We start from the raw sequence: 15,704 nt of genomic DNA on the forward strand, positions 1-15,704 counted from the left end.
CTGCCGTGCTATTGTTGCTATTGATATTTGCACATCTGGCGTGATAAGGTGGGCTATATATGTGGGTTGCGCATGTGGTGAGACAAGGTGGGAACATTATTATGCACATATGGCAAGACACGATGGGCATTTACTTTATTATTACGCACGTGGCGAGACAAGGTGGGCTATGTTGGGGATTGATTGTGATGGCCTGGGGGCATTGTTATTGTTGTATTTGTGTAGTGGTGTGCCTACTCTGTGTGAGTTATACCGTGTTCATTTCGTGGTGATCGTTTCTTATGTGTCATTCATTGTCGCTACTCTTACTTGTTGACTGGAACTGTGATAGAACACTGGCACAAGTATACATGTAGTTAATCACCCCTAACGATTCAAGAAATGGATCCTGATGTTATTGATCATTTTTATACACCCTCATCTATTTGCCTCTACCTTAGAAGGGTTCTATTGGCGCGTGTGTCGTCTATGAAGTTATTAGCTGTAATGAGGGCACAAGATGCCAAATGTTTAGGGTTCACAAATTGGGACCCGTGAATTATGAATATTTTGAGGTTCTGTACCTCGTGGAGATTATTGGATAAAATCTGGTGTGAAAGTGGTTATTCTCATCTAGTTGCTACCTGTCATTCCTTTAATTGTTTTCACTAGATTTAAACTATGTTCAGCTTACTCTTCTGTGTTATTACTTGTGGTATTCCGCTGTTAATAGTAGTTTATATTTCCTATGGTAAGCATTGTATTATTATTGTCATTCTGCATAGTTTTGTTGTACTCTGTTAGTTATCCACTTATACTTGCTCAAGTTATTTAGTCCAGTAGGTATCTTGATTGTTCTTTATCGCTACTCCATTGAGGTTAGTCTTGATGTTTGTTGGGTACCGCTGTAGTGTACTCATACTACGCTTCTACATATTTTTTGTGCGGATCCAGGTATTTTGGAGTCAGTCGATCGTTAGCTAGCTGTACGAATTTTGTTGTGGAAACTCAAGATAAACCTACTGTTGCGTTCGCGGGCTTCGGAGTCACCTTCTAATACTGTGTTTATATTGTTTGTCCTTATTTCAAAACAGTTTTATTTGCAGACCTCCTTGTAACTCAGTAGAGCTTATGACTTGTACTACCGGTTTTGGACTTTGTAAATTTATAAAGATTTTTCTATTTTGAAATTGTCAGATGTTGGTTAAATATTGTTGCTATTTTCGTTAATGTTAGGTTGACCTAGTCCCTAAGAATAGGTGCCATCACGACACCCAATGGAGGCAATTTGGGTCATGACAAGTTGGTATTAGAGCTTTAGGCTTATAGGTGCCATCACGACACCCAACGGAGGGAATTTGGGTCGTGACACAAGGGTGAATCAGGGGTAGGAGTCTCAGACTCCGATGATATATCAGTATAGCCTTGCTTTCTTGCTTTTTTTCTTCCAGCATCGCCGTCGTTGAACTTCTCAAAATCCTTCATTATAGCCCACATATGATCAAATTTAAAAAAAAATTGAAGTTCGGATCTTGCATAAGTAAATCTTTTGCTTGTGTAATATGAAATATTAAAAAAATTAAGGAAAATATTAAGTAAATATGTACAAATAAATTGTAAGTAACTACAAACTAAATACTCACAATATCTTGATCTGAAGAACCACTAGGATGCAAATTTTATACTTGGCGTACACATCCATTTAATTTTCTTACGACCTTCTCAATCGTCTGAATTCGACATTGCAACAATTTTGGTGTGAATCTCCCAACTCTCTAACTTTGCATTATTGTATTCATCTATAACTCAACCCCAAAAATGATCTCTAGATTGATTGACTCCCTTTATTGGATCTTGAGAAATATCTAAATAAATTTGGCACAATAGACATCGTCATTTGTGGAGTATCTTGCAGATCGAGAGGACATTTTTTCAAATGATTTTAGAGAAAAAATGGATTATATAAAGAAAAATAAAAGCCAATTGCAGTTATGGAAGGGTATGTTGGCACTTTAATATATAGAAATAAAGCAGACACAATAATTTAGTAGATAAGAATAAGATAGATTTTGTCTTGATCTCAACCATCGAATAGATTTTATCCTAATCTCAACCATCCGATGGATTTATCGATATTCCTATTTTATCTTTTTTTTAAAATCTCTACACATTATTTAAAGTGTAGACAACTAGTAGACACAATAATTTAGCATATAAGAATAGGATAGATTTTATCTTGATCTCAACCATCGAATAGATTTCATCCTAATCTCAACCGTCCGATGGATTTTATTTTTATTCCTATTTTATCTTTAAAAACTAAATCTCTACACATTATTGAATGTGTAGACAACTAGTAGATACAATAATTTAGTAGATAAGAATATGATAGATTTTATCTTGATCTCAACCGTCGAATGGATTTCATCCTAATCTCAACTGTCCGGCGGATTTTATTCTTATTTCTATTTTATCCTTTTTATTAAAAATTCTACACATTATTCAGTGTGTGGAAAACTAGTAGACACAATAATTTAGTAGATAAAAGTAGTATAGGTTTTATCTTGATCTCAATCGTCGAATGGATTTCATCCTAATCTCAACCGTATGATAGATTTTATCCTTATTCCTATTTTATCTTTAAAAAATAATCTTTACACATTATTGAATGTGTAGACAACTAGTAGATACAATAATTTAGTAGATAAGAATATGATAGATTTTATCTTGATCTCAACCGTCGAATGGATTTCATCCTAATCTCATCTGTCTAATGATTTTATCCTTAATCCTATTTTATCTTTTTAAAAAATCTCTACACATTATTGAATGTGTAGACAACTAGTTGATACAATAATTTAGTAGATAAGAATATGGTAGACTTTATCTTGATCTCAACTGTCGAATGGATTTCATCTTAATCTCAACCATCCGATGCATTTTATCCTTATTCCTATTTTATCTTTTAAAAAAAATTCATTCTATAAAAATGAACATCATTTAGGAAAATAATATTGGATTTTCAATTCATTTCAAAATCAAATTAAATATTCCTATTTGTTTTCTGAAAATGAATTTCTATATGGGAGGTTCATCTAATAATAATGATTCAAATTCCTCTTCATCATCATTAGCATCATCATCTTTAGTTTTCGATGATGAAGTTGAGACGCAATTGTGCATGCAAACAACTCACATGAACAATTATGTATTGTAGTGTTTGCAAGAAAATCGAAATAATCATCCTATTAGAGTTGGCTCCGTTCCAGGTCATTTGATAATCAATCGAGATCGTGAAGTGTCATGACCCGGATTTTCCACTCTCGGGAGTCGTGATAGTGCCTACTCGTGGAAGCTAGGCAAGCTGCGTAATATAGAATCCCTAACTCTTTTATTTAGCCTTTTTAACAATTTAAATCAACATGCGATTAACAATGAAATATCAACGATAAATAAATATATGCGGAAGACTTAATCTAATAACTTAGCCAAAACCAGTACGGCAATACCAACATACGACTCTACCCAAAATCCAGTGTCACAATATCACGGACTGTCTACGAATACTACATACAAATGTCTAAAAAGAAAGTACAATCTGTCTTGGAAGCAAATGAAAACAGAATACATATAAAGATAGAAGAGAACGTCGGGCATGCGGACGCCTGCAGGACTACCTCGAGATCTCTAGCTGGACTGAAGGCAACCACCTAATGCTATGGTCCAAAAGCTGTCGCTCCGGGATCTACACATAGTGCAGAGTGTAGTATCAGCACAACCGACCCCATATGCTGGTAAGTGCCTGGCCTAACCTCGGCGAAGTAGTGACGAGGCTAGGACCAGACTACCAAATAAACCTGTGCAGTTATATAATATGCAGCGGAAAATAAAACAGGAATAAACAAGTAAAGATGGGAGGGGGTACATGCTACGGGGGAATATTAGTACCAACAATAAATTAAGAGAAAATCATAAGAAACAATTTAGGATTTACCGCAAAATAATAAGGAACTCGTAACCAATCTATGAACACTTCTTATTATCAATTGTTGCGGCGCGCAACCCGATCCCAAAACATAATAACTCTGTTGCGGCATGCAACCCAATCCATATCATTTATCAATGTTGCGGCGTGCAACCCAATCCAATTATATTATTGTTGCGGCGTGCAACCCGATCCAAATATAATATTGTTGCGGCGTGCAACCCGATCCAAATATAATATTGTTGCGGCATGCAACCCGATCCAAATATAATATTGTTGCGGCGCGCAACCCGATCCAAATATAATATTGTTGCGGCGCGCAACCCGATCCAAATATACAGTTCAACACCAATCACAACAAGAATCCCGACAAGGGATCAATAAAGAAATAACACTATCCCGGCAAGGGAATCGACGGTATAAGTAAATACGTCCCGACAAAGGAAAATCAGCTATAACCAAACTTGTTCCAATATCTAACTACCTCAACTAGCACCAATACTCAATCATAAGTAATTTCCACGAGGATAATCATAATCTTTGTTCAACTCAAAGAATCAACAACTTAGGCATTCGTAGTATTTATTCAGAACACAACAATTTCAACTTAAGACTCACGGTCATGCTTGACACCAACGTATAGATACTCGTCACCATGACTATACGTCGTACTCAACAAGTAACATGTAGCCAATAGGGCTCAACTCATAATCCCTCAAGCTAAGGTTAGACCAAACACTTATCTCGAACTTCCACGGCCAACTCAAGCCTCAAACACCGCTTTTCCTTTTGAATTTGGCTCCAAACAACTCGTATCTTGTCCAAATTGATTTAACAACATCAATAAACGCTAAACAATCCAATTCCAATGCTTAATTATAGATTTTCCATCATTCTTCCCAAAAAGTCAAAAATTGACCCCGGCCCCGCTTAGTCAAAACACGAGGTTCAGACCAAAACCTGATCACCCATTCACCCACGATACCGAATATGTATTTAATTCCAAAATTCGACCCCAAAACGAGGTCTAAATCCCAATTATGCAAAAAGCCTCAACTCTACCCAAATCTCTAATTTTCTACCCTTAAGAACATGATTTAGGCCTAGAAATCTAATGGGTGTTAATGGAAATTGAAGAAAATGAGTATAAGATTACATACCTATGAATTTGTGATGAAGTTCTCGTTCAAAAATCGCCCAATTTGGAGTTTGGAAGAAGAAGTTATGAAATTTTGGTTAAGTCTCGTTTTGGCTTCTGTTTTAGAATCACTCGACATGCCTTCATCGCGTTCGCGATAGGCCTGTCGCGTTCGCGATGGGTCAGGCTTAGGTAACCTTTGCATCACGTTCATCGGCTCGCGTTCACGGAGCTTCAGCTCCTAGAGCCTTCGCGTTCGCGAGCCAGTGGCCGCGTTCGCATAGCACAAGATTCCCTTCCCCCTGCCCAGACCATTAGCCTACGCGTTCGCGAAGGGTACTCCCCCTACAGCCTCGCGTTCGCATCCCAAGCTCCACGTTCGCGAAGAAAAAATTGACACTTGAGGAATTTGCCTTACGCATTCGCGAGTGGGACCACGCGAACGCGAAGCACAAAACCTCTGTGCACTGAGAGCAGCAAAAACCTGCAACTTTTTCCAAGTTCAAAACTTTTCGAAACTCACCCGAGCCCTTGGGGCTCCAAACCAAACATGCATACTAACTCAAAAACATCATATGAACTTATCCGTGCAATCAAATTGCCAAAATAACCTCTTAAACAATGAATTTAGCATAGAAATCTAAGAAAATCTCAAAACTTTCAAAGTATGAATATTTCACAACTACGGGTCCGAATTACCTCAAACGACTTCCGTTTCTTACCAATTTTCACAGAATTATCTTAAATCACATATAAGACCTGTAACGGGCTCCGGAACCAAAATATGGGCTCGATACAATCGAGTTTTAAACACATTTCATTCCCAAAATTCTTTAAAAAATTTATTTCTCGGACTTGGAACCTTTGAATTCGATTCCGGGCATACACCCAAGTGTCATATTTTCCTACGGACCCTCTGGGACCATCAAATCACGGGTCCGGGTCCGTTTACCCAAAATATTGATCGAAGTCAACTTAAATCCATTTTATAGTCAAAATTTATCATTTTTCACAGATTTTCACATAATGGCTTTCCGGGTACGCGCCCGAACTACGCATGCAAATCGAGGTAATGCCGAAAGAGGTTTTTAAGGCCTCGAAACGCAGAATTCATTTTAAAACAAGTGATGACCTTTCGGGTCATCACATGAAGGTGCTGATAATAATGGATTTCTCGTTTATTTTTCAGATAATCCACGCTTTAATGAGGTTATGTTTCATCGTAGATATCGGATGTCCCAGAATTTATTCCTTCAAATTGTTGATGCAATCAAAGGTCATGATATGTACTTTGAACAACACGTTGATGCTATAGGTAGATTTGGATTATCTACTCTACAAATAATCACAGCCGTGTTTAGAATATTGGTATACGGTTTGCCAACAGATGCCACTAACGAATATGTGAAAATTACAATCGGCTACAATTGAAAGTCTGAAGAGATTTTGTCGAGCTATCGTAGAGGTTTTTGGCGAGCAGTATTTGAGATTACTAACAGCTGACGATGTTGCAAGGCTTCTGCACATCGGTGGACAACGTGGTTTTCCAGGAATGCTAGGCAGTCTAGACTGCATGCAGTGGAAATGGAAAAATTGTCCAACAGCATGGGTTGGACAATATGCAGGTCGTAGCGGATCCCCAACAATTATTCTTGAAGCTATAGTTGATTATGACCTTTGGATATGACATGCATATTTTGGTATGCCCGACACCAATAATAATATTAATATTTTAGAGTCATCACATCTGTTTTCCAATCTTGCTAAAGGTATTGCTCCTCCTGCCCATTATGTTATTCAAGGAAAAGAATATGATGTGGGTTATTATTTAGCTGACGTTATATATATCCAAAATAGTCTATCCTTTTGCAAACGCCACGTTCGCCAAAGAAGAAATATTTCGCGATGAAACAAGAATCATGTCGAAAAGATGTTGAACATGCATTCGGAGTTTTGCAAGCTTATTTTGCAAGTATTGCAGGACCGTCACGTTTTTGGAGAAAAGAAGTGCTACATGATATTATAACTACATGTATTATACTGCACAACATGATAATCGAGGATGGGCGTGATCTTAATGTACCAATTCAAGACTCTTGGGAAGGTCCAACTCCAACACTAGAAATGATAGTAGATGAAAATCACCGATTTGAATAATTTTTAGGTCGACAAAAAAAAATTAAGGACAAAGATATTCATTTTGCACTTCGTAATGCATTAATAGATCATTTATGGGAGCATAGTAGAGATGGAAGTTTAATATTTAAGTAGTATTTAAACTAAATTTTAAACTACATGTAATATGTATTGAAGTATCTTGTATCTCAATGATTTCACTTTTATTTGAATTATCCATTAATATGTATAATCTATAATATTTGCTTACAAATTATATTATTTAAAGATTTATGGTATAAAATAATTTTATATTAAATGTATATAAGAAAGAAATATGAATTATATGTGATGAATATGTAAAAAAGAAAAAAAGATAATATTTGTTTAATGAAAATAAAAAATAAAATTTAAATAAAAGATAATAATATAATATATAAGAGAGAGAAGAATATAAAAATGAATATTTTTTTTGGAGTAATGGTTGGAGTTAGTTTATTCTATTTTGGAGTGACTCATCGGAGATGACCTAAAAATGAAGGTGGCTTGGAGATGGCTTTAGGTTTATAAAAGTTGTATTCAGCCTTTTCCCTAATGGACTATTTAACCGAATACCCCCACTTGAAAAAATATCTCCCGTATTATTTTTTCCTTTTGCTACTTCAACGCAATTTCATCTTTTTTTTTTTATTATTTATTATTATTAGCAAAAGGAAAAGATCTTCTCCTTGGGAAGGTATCAGTATTCATATTCCTAGGCTTAAATTGCTGTGGCCTGCTTCCCCTACCCCTTTTGCTTTCGCTTTTTCTTCTTCTTTTTAGTAAGCTGAAGTTTGCGTATCTTCAAGAAAATAAAGCTCTGATCTTTAAGGCTGTAAGTTATATATCAAAAAAGCTCTCGGTAAAGTTTGGAAGACCACGACTGACTCTTGGTTCAGGAGGATCTAGCGTAGTTGGTAAGTTCTCGCTTGAAAGTTTTGTTTTTTATTATTATTTAATCTTATTGGGTATGTGCAATTCCATGTTGGGACTTTATGATTGTAGTTAATTTTGCTTATTGTTGGAAAGTGAAGTAGGTTCTAGCTACACCATGGCTTTAGGGTTGTGTTCCAAGTGTTTAATTTGAATGTGCTTTCAGCTAATTCCTTTTCCTTTTTTAAAAAAAAAAAAGTTATTTAAATATTTTCTTATGTGCTTTGGAGTGAAATGCGTCCAAATAGTGGGAATGGATATAGAGTATTCATATTGTCACACCAACTAGCTTCGAATCGAGGAGTAGTTTCTGTCGGTTATTCTTTGATATGCTTTTATGGTTTACTTTATCTTTTGAGTGTTTATGGATGTATGGTGTGTGCTGCTGCAGGAATTTTACTGTTCTTCCTGTCTTTGTAGTCCTAACAGTTTTATGTGATAACCTGGATCAAATTGGCAATTTTTCAGTTTACTTGTCTCCAGTCTCATTTCTTTACTTGTATGGGCATTGCACTGCAGAGTCCAAACTGTCCTATTAATATTAAGTGTTGTGTTTGATACTGAAATCCGCCAGTTTTAGGAAGTTCTTTCCCAAAATTATCCCCCTTGTTATCTTCTCTATTCTGACCTTGCTTTGTTGTGATACTCTCTCTGCATGTGTATTGTTTTGAGCTGAAAAATGTATGTAAATTGATGGACAAAATAGTGACTGGGGGTTTAATTTGGGGCTTCAATGTGGGGATGATTCAGGTGAATGCAGGGCTATATTTCAATTGCTTTTAGCAGATGATACTTTGATTTTTTGTGGGTCTTGTCCTAGACAGCTTCATATTGTTCAGGACACTATTATGGTCTGAAAATATCAAGATCACGCATCAACATGGCTAAGTCTTAACTAATACTACCAGTTAGGGATATGCAGGACAGTCATAATTTAGTGTGGATTTGCAACTTTAAAGTGGTTACATTTCTGAGGTTCATTTGGAGTAGCAACTTGGAGGAAATTTCACCGTTATGACTAAGTCTTAAATAAATTGGACCACTACTTAGATGGACTCTGTAACAGTCAGTGACTGAATATTTGGATCGGAGATTGAGTGGGTTGAAGAGATAAAAAAGGGCAGCCCAATGCACTAAGCTTCCGTTGTGCGCAGGGTCCAGGGAAGGGCCGCCGGACCACAGGGGTCTATTGTACGCAGTCTTACCCTGCATTTCTGCAAGAGGCTGTTTCTGGAAGAGATAGCAGAGGCGGACCCAGGATTTGAGCGCGATGGGGGCACCACTGTATGCTAATCACCAGCGATAAAATTCTAAAGAAGAAAAAAAAACATCGAATATATATATATATATATATATATATATATATATATAAAAAAGAGAAACAGAGATTTCTTCACAAAATGGGTGCTATGGGAAGAGAATGAATAAAATTAATTAAGTTGACTGTTGTTTATTAGTACTAAACTATAAATGAAATAAAAAAAGAAGAAGATAAAAGTAAAAAAAAATAATTTGCTATTAAATATAAATTATATTGTACTCAAAGAATAAAAAGAAAGGAGGGAACAAAAAAAGGCTAAAGGGCCAAAGGGGGTTTCGAACATACGTCCCCAGCAAAGTTGGGAATTTAAGGCCACAAATCAACCACTTCACCCATCCGCCTCTTTATTTCTGGGGAACACTTAAAATATTTAAGGGGTCCCATATATATATATAATATGTATATACAGAGTTTTTGCCGAGACTAACGAGGTCACTTGACCCCTCACCTCACCACATAGGTCCGCCTCTGAGAGATAGTATTATTAAAAATTGGAAACTTAACATTGTCGAAATTTGCACTGTCTAGCATATCCACATACTTTGTTATTGAATTTTATCCTTACGGCTATAGCGAAATAAGTTGGAACTTTTGTGGGTAGAAAGAAGAAATACTATCTGGTGGAATGGAAAAATAATGACCCTATAAGGGAGAGAGGATGAATAAGGAGACCGGAGGTCTTCAATATGGCTTTCTTGAGTATTGGCTTTGGATTAGATGGAATGGTTCAAACAAAAAATGTGATCGGCCTAAATAAGGGATGTTTAATAATTGATGGTTGAGATGAAGTAATACACCCTCATGGAGTAGCTTATCAAAAGTGATTATGAGAATAGAAGATGACTTCACGAGGTTCATTGGCTTTGTCGTCGGGAGCAGCAGGTGGGTTACTTCTAGATCTTCCCACATATTTTTCTTCTTGCGTATGCAAAACCAGCTTTGGGCAGTGGTGTTCTCTTTATCTGATAAGAGATGGCTACCTCTGAAGATAATGCTAGAGGCTATGGCTAGTTGGAGGTTAAAGAAGTTAGAGATTGAGATGAAAGCAGCATGAAAAGTTAGCCGGTTTGCCTTTTTTGGACAATTTGGAATGTAGAAGTAGGAAGATGTTTCAAGGGGTAGAAAAGAGTGTAAGAAATACGAAGAGTCTCTCTTTGGTTTCGGTTATACTTATGACTACAGAAAGCAAACGTCTTACACAGATAGTTGGTTAAGCTTTTTATGATATCAAGAATAGCGCAGTTGCTTACATTGTACATTTACTTTTCATACCATCCTTGTTTTTCAATGAAATGACATTGACGTATATAACTTAAGTTTATGAAGTTATCGTGCATAATTTGATTTTCCACGTACGTCCTGGACATTTCCTAGCCTGTAATGGATTTAGTTTAGATTGTTATCCCATGTTTCAGCAATTCACTTGGATGACTGTCACCAACATGAATGTGTTGCTCATTTTGCGACTTTACTGCTCTGTTCATAATCACTCCCCCATCCCCCATCCCCCATCCCCAACCCTCCCCTTCTCTTTATGGATTTATCTGTGACGGATTTTGAACTTACTCGTATCTTACTTGTCACCCTATAAATTCACTTGACATTTGAAATTTCTCTGTACTTCATTTCCATTTATGAAAATCTGGATAATGAATCATGCATAGTAATGTTTTCTTTTTGTCAGTCCCACAGAACTTTAGGTTGCTCGAGGAACTTGAACGTGGGGAAAAAGGTATTGGAGATGGTTCTGTTAGCTACGGGATGGATGATGCAGATGATGTTTTTATGCGTTCTTGGACTGGAACAATAATTGGTCCTCACAATGTAAGCTCTTCTCAAAACTGTGTTTTCCTGTCTATCCTAGTAGCTTCTCCGGATGCTAAAAGTTTTCATCAGTGATCTCTGTTTTATTGTTTTCTCTTAAGCTGTAGAAGTTTTGGGTTGTTAATTCATTTCAGAATGTGAAACTTTTTTAACTGCTTTAAAGGATATTTTTCATTATAAGAAGTTCATGTATGGACAATTGGCTAATATTTCTCCAAATTCAATTGAATTAAGTTGGTGGAAAGATTGACTTGTTGACCAAGTAGAGTATTGAACATTGTACATCTTCTGCCTTAAGGCAATATATGTTTCTTATTTTGTGGTACTTTAGAACAAGTCAAATTGTGTATCTTAGAACAAGTGAAATTGTTTATCTTGAGACTGTAACTGGTGAACTAAAGCTTCTTTTGGATGTTAAAGATTTATTATAGATATCTGCGAATTTGGGACTCCATGTGAGAAAAGGTCAATAACAGATTATAGATATATCTAAAATTCCTCTATTTACTTCTTGCAATTAGGGGTGTTCACGGTTCGGTTTGGTCGGTTTTTGATTAAAACCAAAACCAAACCAATTTAATCGGTTTTTAAAATTTTAAAACCAAAACCAAACCAAATTAAATACAAACCATCGGTTTGATTGTTGTTGGTTTGGTTCGGTTTGGTTCTATTTTTCGGTTCTTAGTAAGCTAATGATAAGTCGATAATAGTAAAACAACGCTAGACAACAATCTGAAAATAATTTGCTAATTTATACTTTTTTATATATTTCTTTCAGAACTGAAAGTTTATTTACCTCTTTATATGAAAAGAATGAACAAAAAACAAACTAAAAGTTTGCTTTCTCAAGCTTTAGCCATTGTTGTCTTGCAATTTGAATTTGCTTTCTTTACTCTTGTGGTGATTTTTTTTTAACTATTCTATTAGGCAAAAGTATGTGTGGAGGGTTAGAGAATTGGAGTCTCTTAATGAAAAGAAAATTGGTCGAGTCCTGTTGTTTTGGGCTTAGGCAATCTTTTAAGATATAAAAGGATAAACCAAAATTCAAAATAACAATTAAAATGCATAAAATATTTAAAATTATTTACAAAAAGATATTATATTGTATATAAATAATTATTAAATTTTGTATATAATTAGTCAGTTTGGTTCGGTTTATTTTTCGGTTTTTTAAAATAGAACCAAAACCAAACCAAATATTATCGGTTTTTAAAATTTAAAACCAAAATCAATCCAAATCAAGAAAATTATTGGTTTACTTAATCGATTTGGTTCGATTTTCGGTTTGGATCGATTTTCCGTCAAACCGTGAACACCCCTACCTGCAATTGGGGGAACAAAAAGAATTACAAGGCCTTTCACGCATTGTTCAAGTAAGAGACCAGGTCAACGAATTTTTGTCAAGTTCAGTGGTGTGTGATGATTCTTTTGTGGTCTATTTTACAAAAAAATACTAGTTAGTTTAGTACTTTGGCAGTAATACTAATCGACAATGCCTAAGGAAGGTTGTGGCTGAACTGCGCAAGGATATGCGTGCTAGGTTAGGAAAAGTACATGGCTTTCTTTCCATAAGTTCTCTGTTTTGAGTACTTTACATATATAATTGATTTTCTTCCACCTAATAATATATTTATGTGCAAAAATAAAATCCTTCTGATTTGTCTTGGACGTAAATTAGCATGACAATTTTGATCAAGAATGATCAAAGAGCGGTTAACCACTTTGTGCAAATTAGTATCTTGTTACTGCTTTAGCCTCTCCAGAATGCAACTATTGTATTTATGATTGTTAGGAGCAGCATGCAAAGTCTATCTTCATATTATGTACATTTGGTGGAAATGCTTGCAACTTCGCGTGAAGCGAAGAACATTCTCGAAAGAACATGCTGAGAGAAACACTTCATTGGTCCATCACGATGCTTGTAATTGACCATTTCCCCCCGTTTTCTCAATTGTCAGGACATACATCAGGGACGTATTTATCAGTTGAAGTTATTCTGTGACAAAGACTATCCAGACAAACCTCCAAGTGTTCGTTTCCATTCACGCATCAACATGACTTGTGTGAACCCCGAGAGCGGAGTGGTAATGTTCCTATTTTGTTGCAATTTTGTTCATTAGGTTCTATCTTTCAGGATTGGTTGGTAAGCTCTATTTCTGAATAGCTTAAAATTGATTAGTATCTCTTATTGGAGGGGAAGGTTTGCTGTGTAGTTATCACTTGACTCCCAATTTATATATTTCGATACACGACTTCATATTTTCTGGTTTTGTTGGAAGCAGCAGAAAGTCACTTTAACATTATGGTGATAGGTTGAAGCAAAGAAGTTCCGTATGCTGGAAAATTGCCAGAGAGAATACACCATGGAAGATATACTGACCAAGTTGAGAAAAGAAATGGTTGCACCTCACAACCGAAAGCTTGTTCAACCCCGAGAAGGTACCTTTTTCTGAATGGAGTAGCCACAAGAAGTGTATGTAAGATGGAAATTTATAGACTCAATACCTTGCAATTATGTGTCCAAGTGCAAAATGTCAAGGAATTAATTTATTGGATCATGCAACTGCTTTGACAACTTTCTTGTTTGACATTCCTTGCCTACGTTCTATGGATTAATGTCCAAGAACTGATTAGCACCTGTTTTGTTCGTTAACTGTATCGAAATTTGAAGCTCCTAGTCTAATTAATAACTCAATTACATATCATTTGTTACATTAAGAAAGTTGGAGGGAGGAGTCCCCGATCTGCTAAACTAAGATATTGTGCTTACTCCATGCTTTCAACTAGGCGCTTGGATAATATTAGGTGGAAAATGAAAATGGGTATTTAGAGTTGCCAAATGATACTTTTTAAACAAGTTTTTTTTTAATAATTCACAAATATTCAAATACTTTGCAAATTGCCAGCAATGATGATGGCCAAACTGTTATCGGGGTTATTCCTCGTCATCACTATAAAACGTTTATTTCTTATTGTTGCTTTAGTGAATCCAAATGTCCCAGACTCACGACCAAGTCGTTGTAGTATAGTGGTGAGTATTCCTGCCTGTCACGCTTGGTTCGATCCCTGGCAACGGTGTTCATTTACTTTTTTATTTTAATTAACAAACAAAAGTTCTTCAAGTGGGTAAAATAAAATGTAACCAAACCAGTACTTCTCAAGGGTAAATTCCAACATAGATAACGTTAAATTACAGCACTGTTTTTGCACTTCAGGAGTGGACATGATTGACCAGAAATCAGTCTAAAAATTAGAGTCAAGTCAACATAGAGAAGTAGGGTCTAATGAGGAGGATAATCTGGTAGTACTACATATTAGAGTACTAAATTCCAATTACAGAGGCCACAGAATGAGTCTTCTGAGAAGGCAACAACATCAACGTTGACCGGCACCAAAATGCTGAGTCCCCTCCTTTATCACGTTTTCTAAACAAGAAGATATTAAAAAGTAAATCAATGATTAAAGCCCACTATCTTACTATTTTAATTGATACAGTAGATATTATAGAGTATAAAGATTCGTAAAACTCCACGCCTGTGGAAATGAGAAAGAAATATCCACAACTCTTTTTAGAGTTTTTCTTTTTCTTTCCTTTGGTATCTTATCACTACAAAAATGTTTCTTGGCTTTTAATCCTGCTTATCAAAATATACTTCTTGCATTAAAAATTAATGGTTCAAAAATCACGTTGCTCTAAATGATTTCTATTTGCATATAAGATTTTTAGCAACTGCAATCCCTTTATTTCTAAAGTCCGAAATTATTTGATTATTACTATTTTTTATTTTTTTTTTGTTTCGCTGAAGTTTTACCTTATCCTACTGAAATTTTTGGTTTAGCATCAAATTATGTGATGGAAGTAGATATATTTTTCAAAAGCCTATATTTTTCGAAGAAAAGGAAAATGAAGAAGCTCTCATTAGTTTGTCTCGAGCAGAAAGAAACATACTTCTCATGTGGCCGTTTGGATTAGCTGACTGTAAATAGCTGATAAGCTTGAAGTACTGAAAAACATTTTTAAGTGCTAAAGCTGATTTTTTAAACAAACATTTACATGTTTGGATAGATATGCTGAAACTAATAATAAGCAACTGATGTGTTTGGTAGAAAAACATTGATAAGTTGTTCTTTTATTAAAATGACTAAAATATCCTTAAAAACTTTACAAAAAATTATAAATTAAAAACTTTCTTTGCAAAGAAAAAGATGAACAATGAATATGGAATGCAAAGAAAGTTAGAAAATTTATTTTGGGAAAAATATTTGTAAATTAGAAAATATTATTAAGAATAAACTAGTAAAAGCCTTTGCAAACTAAAAATGCTTATAAGCTAAAAAGCCATAAGTTGGGGGTGACCAACTTATGACTT

At 35.4% G+C, this 15,704-nt stretch overlaps 1 protein-coding gene and 1 pseudogene across 2 annotated transcripts; both read left to right on the forward strand.

Moving 5' to 3' along the window:
* The first annotated feature begins 381 nt into the window (after positions 1-381).
* LOC142163190 (uncharacterized) lies at positions 382-7,373 on the forward strand (annotated as a pseudogene).
* Positions 7,374-7,905: 532 nt separating this feature from the next.
* LOC107815220 (ubiquitin-conjugating enzyme E2 variant 1C) lies at positions 7,906-13,987 on the forward strand. Of its 2 annotated transcripts, none has more exons than XM_075219450.1 (4): positions 7,906-8,173; positions 11,195-11,334; positions 13,293-13,418; positions 13,647-13,987. In XM_075219450.1, exons 2-4 carry the CDS (start codon positions 11,272-11,274, stop codon positions 13,785-13,787), a joined length of 330 nt encoding a protein of 109 aa, XP_075075551.1. In that variant the 5' UTR covers positions 7,906-8,173; positions 11,195-11,271; the 3' UTR covers positions 13,788-13,987. The 2 variants fall into 2 exon arrangements, with proteins under 2 accessions (XP_075075551.1, XP_075075550.1); XM_075219449.1 differs by having other exon boundaries at positions 8,034-8,173; positions 11,203-11,334.
* The last annotated feature ends 1,717 nt before the right edge of the window (positions 13,988-15,704 follow it).

This window comes from Nicotiana tabacum, chromosome 8, assembly GCF_000715075.1.
Source record: "Nicotiana tabacum cultivar K326 chromosome 8, ASM71507v2, whole genome shotgun sequence".
Taxonomy (NCBI): domain Eukaryota; kingdom Viridiplantae; phylum Streptophyta; class Magnoliopsida; order Solanales; family Solanaceae; genus Nicotiana; species Nicotiana tabacum.